At 32.7% G+C, this 10172-nt stretch overlaps 1 protein-coding gene across 1 annotated transcript; it reads left to right on the forward strand.

The window, feature by feature from the left end:
• Positions 1-4381: 4381 nt before the first annotated feature.
• Positions 4382-6178, forward strand: LOC131027428 (cationic peroxidase 2-like). The gene is made up of 4 exons (XM_057957483.2): positions 4382-4585; positions 4740-4919; positions 5060-5222; positions 5745-6178. The coding sequence occupies exons 1-4, from the start codon at positions 4382-4384 to the stop codon at positions 6149-6151; spliced, it is 954 nt and encodes a 317-aa protein (XP_057813466.1). The 3' UTR covers positions 6152-6178.
• The last annotated feature ends 3994 nt before the right edge of the window (positions 6179-10172 follow it).

The following is a 10172-nucleotide window of genomic DNA, read 5'->3' on the forward strand; positions in this document are numbered from 1 at the left end:
AGGGGTCATGCATATGTTAGAGCATATGCATGACCCTTTAGGACCACATATGACCCCTTATGAGACAATGTGATCCTAAGGGGTATGTTGTATACACTACGATGTTATAAGGGGTCACACATGTGTTACCCTTAGGACACTATGATCCTCTATGGTCCTAAGGGGTCATATAGTGTTGTCAGGGGCATATGTGGTCTTAAGGGGTCCTAAGGGGTCATGTTGTGTGTGTAATAGGATGTGAAAAGGGGTCATAAAGATTTTATTTTGTCTAATTTGTTTAAATTTATTATCTAAGTTTTATAATATTTTTTTAAGTTTTAATTTATTATTTAATTTTTTTAAAGTTTTAATTTATTATATTTAGTTTTCTAACATTTTTCTAATTTTTTATTTTGCTAATGTTTTTCTTAACATTTTTCTAAGTTTTAATTTACCGCCTTAGTTTTTAATGTTTTTGATAACATATTTTTAAAAAGTTGAAAAAAATAATACGTATACATTTATTTAATTAAAAAAATAAATTGACGTTAAATTAAAACATTAAATTAAGTTTTCTAACATTTTTCGAAGTTTTAATTTTGCTAGTGTTTTTTCTAAAAAAATTTAGACGTTTTTCTAAGTTTTAAAATTTTAGTATACATATGTTTTCTAAGTTTTTGTTAACGTTTTTCTAAAATGCTGAAAAAATATATATATATATATAATTATTTAATTAAAAAAACAAATTATTTAATAATTTTTAAATAAAGTTAATAAAAAATAAATAAAATAAAATAAAAACATTATTAAACCAAAAAAAAGGTTATTTTGTGCACCTGAAATAAATGTAGGTCGAAAGTTGAAATATGAGAAGCATTGGTTGTTGCTGATAGGGTACAGTAACGTAATGTTGACTTTGGGTTCACTCTAACCCCCTCTCCACACTAAACTCCAAACTTGAAAATGACAGTTTAACTATCATTTTTCGGTTTTTATAGAGATTTTTTTTTAAATATTTTTTTTAGCGGTTTGATCGAACCCCCATATCCATCTGGGGTTTGAACGAACCTAGATCCGATGGTGGGTTTGATCGAACCCTCGAGGGTGGTTCGCTTGAACACCCCCAATTCATTCGAAGCCCCACAAATTTTTTTCCCCCACCTCTGCCAATTTCGTTTGTTGGCAAAAGTGGGAGCCATTATTGTGAGTTTACCCTTATTGGACAATATCTATTACACATTTGATTTGGTCGACTTGCAAATGAAGTGTAGCATGTGTATCTATTAAATATTGTGCATGAACAACTCTTATGACCTACTTAAGTTTCTCTATGAAGTGTGTGGCATGTTACTTTGTATTGATGAGTGTATGGGCTAATTAGAACCTAGCCTACTACAAGTTGGTAAATAAAAGTTGTGTGGCCAACTTGAATTTCTTTTGGGTGTTCCCTACTTGTTTCATCCTATCATAATTTCCAAATATTTCTTTTTACACAAAATTATTGTTATATCTTTATTGATATTTTCAATTAATTCAAAATTTATATAATGACCACTCAAAATAAACATATTGATTACAAGTAAACTCTTATAATTAAAATATTTTTTTTATTAGATAAGAAAGGAAATGGGCATGACCTCTTTACATAGATTCCATCAAAGTAAGATAGAGAAAATAAACAATAAGGTTGACACCCTGACCAACACAACTACAACCTACTAGAAAAAACACTACAAAGAAAGAGAAAGAATAAGAGAAACACCAAAAAGCACAAGACAATCTAACTTATCTATCTTACTATTTAGTCAGATGTCAAGAGACTCCTCCCAAGTTGTCTTGTCTTATGAAATCTTTACCTTCTTGTTATTTTCAAATTTTTTAGTATAATTTCCACTACCTTGCTTCTTCCTCTGCTTCTTAATTTTTGACTACCTAGTAATACTACTGATCACAACTTTCTTCATTATACCATTGATAATAGTCACGATTTTATCAATAGCTTTATCAACCCTCTTTACCCTTTCTTGATAGTTGCTAGTCTTCCATTTGTTCTTACACTTTGTATACTATATATTATCAAATTTTAGTTGAGCAAATAAACTTGACAATTAAATCTCCTAAGAAAACAAAAAATATGTAATGATTGAATAATTATTGATTCTAATAAAAATCTATTATTTATAATGATAAAAAAAGTGATAGTTCATGATATAATAAGTGCACAAATATCATATGTAAACTATGTTGTGGGACTAAATCATGGGTAACATGAACTTTTTCACATTTATGATCTTTTTAATTTTCTACATAACACAATCACATTACATAACACATAACACGAGCATATTATGTAACACACTTGCATTACTTATTTATAAATACATCCTTCTATAATAGGTATAGATATAGATTTTGGCTTGGACGATGAGAATAAGATTTGGGTACCCATTTTGTCTTGAAAAGGTGCTTTTCTAGTTCAATTCTATATTGAACTTCAAAGTTAGTAGATTTACTAATTTAACAAGAATATTTGTCAAAATGACTACAAATATGTTCATTTTATATGTTCCCAACCATATAATTATTTTTATTTTTATTTCATTTTACTAGTGTTTATATATTCAACTAGTGTATGTGTATTATTATTTTTTCTTAAATTTTGATCCACTTATTTAAGTTTGAAAAAATATATAAAATTATTCTACGCACTTAATTTTATACACATCAAAAAATCTATATTTCAATTTTGTATAGGTTATGTTATGCACATGCCTAATGATACAATTTTTAGAATGTATCAAGTAAACTAAAATGAAATGTATATAAAAATTACACAACCTACAATACTTGCACTCTATTTTATCAAATGGTTTAAGAAAATAGCTAATGCAACCAAAAAAATAAGAGGAAACACACTAGACACTATGTTATATTTTAGTTATTAAAACATTTGATTTCTTGTGTGCTCAAAATTCGATCCCTTTAACAATAATCATTTTAAAAATATTTAGTACTTAAACAACTAGATTCAGAATACTAGAATTTTTATTCTTATTATATCTTCAAATCTTGAGTGTACATATCTTGAACTAATTGTCTAAGTTCAAGTCTAATTGATTTCAAGAAGAAAAATATGTCCACTTTTAACTTATTTTTTGTCCCTGTTTTCATGTATTTGCCCATAAATTATGCAAATAGCATTTTGAATACATTCATAAATTATTTGATATGTGAAATGGATTTAATAGAAAGTGGTGTCCAAAGATATTCAAATTTGAATCTATTAAGGTGATGTATGGGGACACCATTGAGGAGCTTTATCAATCAATAGGTGAATTATCTGAGGTCAAACCCTTTGATACACTGAATTAAATTTGAAGAAAAAGACCACAAAAAATATTCATAGACATGTAGATGACCTAAATGATAATATCAGTTCTAATTCTATATTTTCTTTTGATTTTAAGTTATGCTTTAATCATTATTTGATATGATCTTTACATGATCTTCTTTGTATTAAATGCACAATGAAAATGAATATTTCTAAATGTTATGGAATTACACATACCGTGTCAAATATGTATAAATTTGACTCAAAATGATTAATAAAAAGAAGAAAATTTGAATTTGAAAACTCAAATGTTAGGATCATTCCTATAATCCTTAAGATCGACCAAGGTCAACAGTGCATCTCATAATGATCATATGTAAGAATAAAATACTAATTTCAAAATAAGAAACACACGTCTCAAAATCAACGTAAACAAGATGAATGAAAAATAAATAGAGATTGGGTCAAAAGCCAATCTTAAGCTTGACTTGAAATGCGTAAGTTTTAACTAAAATCATTTGATTTGATTTCTCTTATTTTATCGATATCATGGTAGTGCGCTTGAGAGAAATAGCAAGGTCAAATTCTTTTAAATTAAAAAACCAAGATTCCAGAACAAATGTCTGTTCATTCGTTGAATACAAATGGAATTTAGGCAGAGGTACCTAGAGAGAATTTGGTCTGTCATCAGGAATGTTTGAATTCCACCATTGGAATCTTGTTTTTTTGGGGTCTGTTCATATTTGTAGTGTAAGCTTAATCCAATTTGACATGCTCAGAAAAGCCAGAAGATCTCAGAGAGTCAATGACTAAGAAGGTGGTAGCAGGTAAAACAGTGACATTTTCCCAACTTAGCCTCTCTTTTCAAAGAACAATAATTATATTGCAAGGAGTAAGGAATTTTTGGAAGGGACATGATATGTTGAATGAAATTTTTTTGCTATAAAAAGCCATTCGATCCTTTGCCAATCTCAAATCATAATACCCACTTTCTTACTCTAAGAAATTTGTATCCTAGACGAATATATGAAGATGGAACAGAAAAATAACATCGTTAGTCCTGCAGCTTTAATGGCGTTTATCCTTATAATTCAGCTGAGCTTAAGTTGGGTTATAAATACAGCAGAAGCCCAGAATACCAGAGTGGGGTTTTATTCCTCCACTTGTCCAAATGTCGAGTCGATTGTTAGATCCACTGTGGAGTCTCATGTTTATTCGGATCAGACGGCTGCACCGGCCCTGCTCAGACTTTTCTTCCATGACTGTTTTGTTCAAGCATGAAATATTTCTCTTCTCTTACATTTTTATCATTGAAACATTTGATACATAGTAAAATGCATTTTTTTCAAACATGATTTGAGATTGATTGAATTTTTTAAAAATTCTTGCTTATTAATCAAAAACATAACATATGATTGGAATATTTTAGGGTTGTGATGGGTCGATACTGATAACTGGCCCATCTGCTGAAAAAAATGCACTCACCAACCTTGGGCTGCGAGGATTCGACGTAATTGAAGATGCGAAAACTAAAGTGGAAGCTGCCTGCCCCGGCGTTGTTTCTTGCGCTGACATTCTCGCTCTGGCTACTCGTGACGCAGTCGTTCTGGTATATTTCTTGGGCAGCCAAAGCTAAGAATGTGTTGTTTAAGCGAAATTATATTTTTTTACAAATTATATTCGATAAAAAATTATGTATGGACAAAATGAAAGTCTGATTGAGAAAGAGTTGAAATTGTCATGGTTCAGAGCAAGGGAACCAGCTGGAATGTTCCAACAGGAAGGAGAGATGGACTGGTTTCCTCCTCTTCTGATGCAGCTATCATGCCAACACCCTCCGACTCGATCGACGTTCTTAAGAAGAAGTTCAGTGATAAAGGCCTCAATACCCAAGAGTTTGTAACTCTAGTTGGTAAGCATGTCTAATTGATTAAAATAAATACATGCATATTGTTTGTTATAATAGATTGTTGTGAAGAGTCAAGGACTAGGGGGTATCCATTCCATCAAAGTTATCAAAGGCACGATCGTAGTCTCATCCCTTCTATCATACCTCTAGTCACTTTGCACCTTCCTCATCATTTCTACTTAGCCAATCGAACTAAAACCTTTTCAATTTACGTTCTCAAGAAGAAATTCAGTGATAAAGGCTTAAACACCCAAGAGATTGTAACTCTACTTGATAAGCATGTCTAATTGATAGAAATAAATATGTGTATGTCTGTTGTTATAATATATTGTCATTAAGAGTCAAGGACTGAGGGATATCCATTCCACCACAGTCATCAAAGACATGATTCTAGTCTCATCCCTTGTATCGTATCTATATTAGCTTTGAACCTTCCTCGTCAATTATGTTCAACCAATTAAATTACAATCTTTTGAATCATTCATCCACTTCTTTAAGACTTAAGATTTACTATTTTTTGAACAGCCGCACATACTATTGGACAAACTGATTGCCAGTTTTTCAACTATAGACTCTACAACTTCACCTCAGATGGAAATGCAGATACCACAATTAATACAGCATTTGTGAGTGAGCTCCAGTCTGCATGCCCATTTGGTGGCGACGCATCAAAAAGAGTTGCTCTGGATAAAGGAAGCCAAACAACTTTTGACACATCTTTTTTCAAGAATGTGAGAGATGGAAATGGAGTGCTTGAATCTGATCAGAGAATGTGGGCTGACAATTCAACTTCACCTTATGTTCGCCAATATGCTGAAACTTATTATGGATTTGGCACAGCGTTTGCTCATGCTATGATAAAGATGGGCAACATTGGAGTAAAGACTGGGTCAGATGGTGAGATTCGTACTGTTTGTTCTGCTTTCAACTAAATTGGCGCACTCAACACCATACCCAATACAAAATAAGTACTACCATAAGAATAAGAATAAGAATGAGAATGCACTGCATTACAAGAAGACAAGTTAGTCTTCTTCTTTCATGATATCACTTGCTAATATTAAATTTGTTAAAGTAGACGTTGATAAAGATTATACATTCCTACAATTCTCTCACTTATGTTTAGAACCATTCAATATAATTTCAATGATAGTGCACATACTTTTGTATGTTGTTGAATGCAAGGCTTTTTAATAAAAGATGTCTCCAAGGCAAGATGATGGTTAAATTTTATAGGATTTTAGCTTTCTTCTTATTTAATTACATACCGTATTCATAAGTTTATATGATTAAACCAGTTTCATGATGTTTTGATTCGTTGACTTTGATTAAGAATCATTGTCTCAGACTCTCAAATTATATATGAAGATACGAGTAAATATAATAAATATAAATATTGGAATATGTGTAATTATTGATATTTATAGTGGTATGATATTTGATACCAATTTTTCTTTTATATGTTTCTGTAATGATCTAATTTGAAAGGTCATAAGAAGATTAGATTAACAATTAATTTTTCATTATTTTTCTAGTTATTATGATTACATATTTTAATAAATCAAATACAATAGTAACTAATAAAATTTTATCTATTATTTTCTTCTTCGTAAACATATAAATAATTTTCTTTATCATCTCAACCCAACGATCTTGCAAAGAGAATTGATATCAAGACCAATATGGAAAAAACCCAAAGCCCTTAGCCAACTTCACCACCCCTTCAGGCTCAAATATAAATAAATTTTAAAGCAAGTATAATGATAAAAATACAAATTAACATCGCTATAATAAATATCAATGCACTTTTCACATTTTTTATATACAATCCAATCTAAAAGTCATGAAAATATTAAATCAACAACTAATTTCAAAAGATTGTTTCAATTATCTCAATGACTTTTGTCACAACCTTAGGTTTTCCATTAAATATCAAAGTGGCATTCAAAGGTGTAAGAATTTGTTGACAATGGCCAAGATCAAGAGCACATTGAATAACACAACAAGAGAGACAATAGATTTGATAAGAATAAATTGTATTCTAATCAAGAGAAAAATGAGATCAACTGGATCATTACATACAATGTATGATGAGCATGCTTATAAAGGAAAGGCTAAGAGACAAGAGAGCACACAATGATGAGATGTGGCTCAAGGAGATGCAAGGGTAGGTAGGAGAAATAGTAAAATATTCCACATGAGGTGGATCACCCACTGAAGGTGGAATTATCACTCCACAATAAGTGGATATGATATAGTAACAACAATATCACACCATAAAAGATGGAATTTCTTTTACATACACACTCTGAATGTATGCACATATCCCTATTTGTCTCATATGCAAACTACAATGTTATGCATGTTCTTAAGTAAACTTAAGTAAAGTGAAAATTATATCCAAGATGAGTAAATAATTACACCCCCCCCACCTTTAAGTGTAATTTAGAATGCACTTAAGTTTGCAATGCAACTAAGAAATGCAAGATGGGTCCCGACTACAAGGCCATGTTAGGTACCCATGTACAAATGCAATGCAATGCAATCTCTCATAAAGTGGGGAAAAAGATAAAAACCCAATGGGAACCCCCCCCCCCCCCCCCAACCCAAAAAAAGAGAGAGAGAGATGAAAACTATACAAAGAACTCTCAAAGAAGTATGTGAAGGACAAAACCCCATGTGAGGAAAAGTCGCCCCCATATGAGAGAAGAAGTGAGACCAAGTAACCCCCCTCAATGTAGAATCTGCACCAACGGTAGAAGACTGAAACTGAATGAATAAATTGCCCCACAATCATCGAATAATGTTCCTCCCCTTGGGAAGAAACAAAACCAAAAGTATATCCATGAAGTCTCCCCATTCATGAAGGAAAGATGTATGAAAAAAAAATCATGATATATGAAGTCTCTAAAAAACTGCTCAAGTGTCCCCATGTCGATGTTGAAAGTTACCCCCTCCAAAGGTGGTGTACTGATCCACACTTGTGAAAAAGGTACTCCAAGATCTAGTGGAGATGAATGTAGAACATTATCCAAAGACTCACATGTCTCCTCTAAGGATGAAGAGACCTCCTCCAAGTGTTGTACATAAGAATCCACAATCATGTCAACCTCAAAAGAATAATCATGTAGAGAATGAACAAGAGGGCCAGAGTTTGTGCTCGCAACAATTCAAGAAGGATCATCCTCATAAAAGAAAAGATGAATGTCATCAATGATGTCTCCCAAATCTGCAATGTAAGACTCCACAAACAAACCTACAATGTTTGTCAAGTAGTCATCTAATGCAGAGAGTCTTGGAGCTAATCCTATTCACCTTCTTGTCTTTCTTGTCTTACTCAACCCTCTAACTCCTCAAGCCCATCCAATGGTACTTGGTTGGGAGTTTTCTATCTAGACCTCCAAGGTCTGATCCACCTTGGCTTGCCTCCAAGGTATAGCCACTAATCTTTGACAATCTAACTGCCTTTTGAGGATTCCACCTCAATCTCTAACACCACTCCTAAGGCACCAACCACCTCTGCAAAGGATCACAACACACCAACTTATTATAGGGGGGAAAATGAATTTACATAATGTCTTTGATGTCTTTTAGGGGTTTGAGAACCTTCAAACCCATCGCCAAGCTTTCTTAACCTCTCTTGGTCTCTACCAACTCCAAATAGGCCTAATACAATTAGCCCTCCTATGACTGTTTTCATGGCTTAGTTTAAAAACTTCCCACACAATGCCATAGACAAATTGCGAATTCGAGGACCCTTTTTAGAGTTGTATACAATATTGAAAAATTGCATCTGGGTTCTCTGTACACATATGGGAACCAAAATTGTCCTATTTTCAAGGGTTCTAGGCCTACCGGGTGACTCACAAATTTGTTCTTGAAAAGGTTCACCAGTCAAAACATCTACCAAAGATATTCATGGATTATTCAAGAGAACTCAAAGGGATTTCCAACCATGTCTCATCCTGTCTTCAACCAATCCACTTGTGCTTTGAAACCATACATCTTCTGCTGTCCTAACTCACCAACTCCTAGTTGTGAGTCTAGGGCATCATTGCACAATCATCACCAAGGCCTACAAAACCAAAACCCCTACTCTAAACTTATGTATAGAATCTAACCTAGCATTCCACATTATTACAACTGGTGCCATCAATGGATGCTCAGGGTAGAGACATTTTCCCCTTAAACCCTATTGTGCAAGGGTTTTACACCTAGTCATTGAGAATGGACTAGATCTCTGCAACGAAACACAATCAGAATTGCTAATATACCTTTCTGGAAAGAATATTCAACAAACTCTCATGCCTTGCAATAAGATACTTCTGAAAAATCCATACTGGACCGTACAATGAAGCAAAAAGAAGGAAAAACTCTCAAAACAGTAAAAAGACAAGATTTCTTTACAAGACAAAAACTTGCTTTTGCATTCCAGATCCTCCAACCCGTACAATGAAGTTTTTTTTGGCTTATATACCCATGATTTAGTTGTTTGAACCAAATTTTCAACGCCAACATCCAAAAATACAACTTTTGCAAAATGTTGCAAAATGTTGCTCAACAACTTTTACATCTTTTCATCCTGACAATGCAACTTTGAACTCAAGTGCATTACAAGGCTCAAAAGGCCCTCAATGCATTATAGGAGACTTAAAAATAATATATTTCACCCTATTACATCATGACTCTATTCTAGAGTACTACACCTATGATCAACATCAACATTACAACTTCTAGGATATCAGCATCTTGAATACAACAAAAAATTGACAAAAGCTTGGACAACTCAACCATGACTTCCTGGAGTCCCGCATGGTTGGCCCAATTATTACAACATTAAAGACACATTAAAAAATTAAGAACAAAACAAAATTTTCCTGGAGTGATAGGTGTCGTGCACCATACTCCCTTGGGACAAAGAACTCAAGTCCCTTGAGTTAAGAGGTCTGCAAT

Source organism: Cryptomeria japonica, chromosome 3 (assembly GCF_030272615.1).
Source record: "Cryptomeria japonica chromosome 3, Sugi_1.0, whole genome shotgun sequence".
NCBI lineage: Eukaryota > Viridiplantae > Streptophyta > Pinopsida > Cupressales > Cupressaceae > Cryptomeria > Cryptomeria japonica.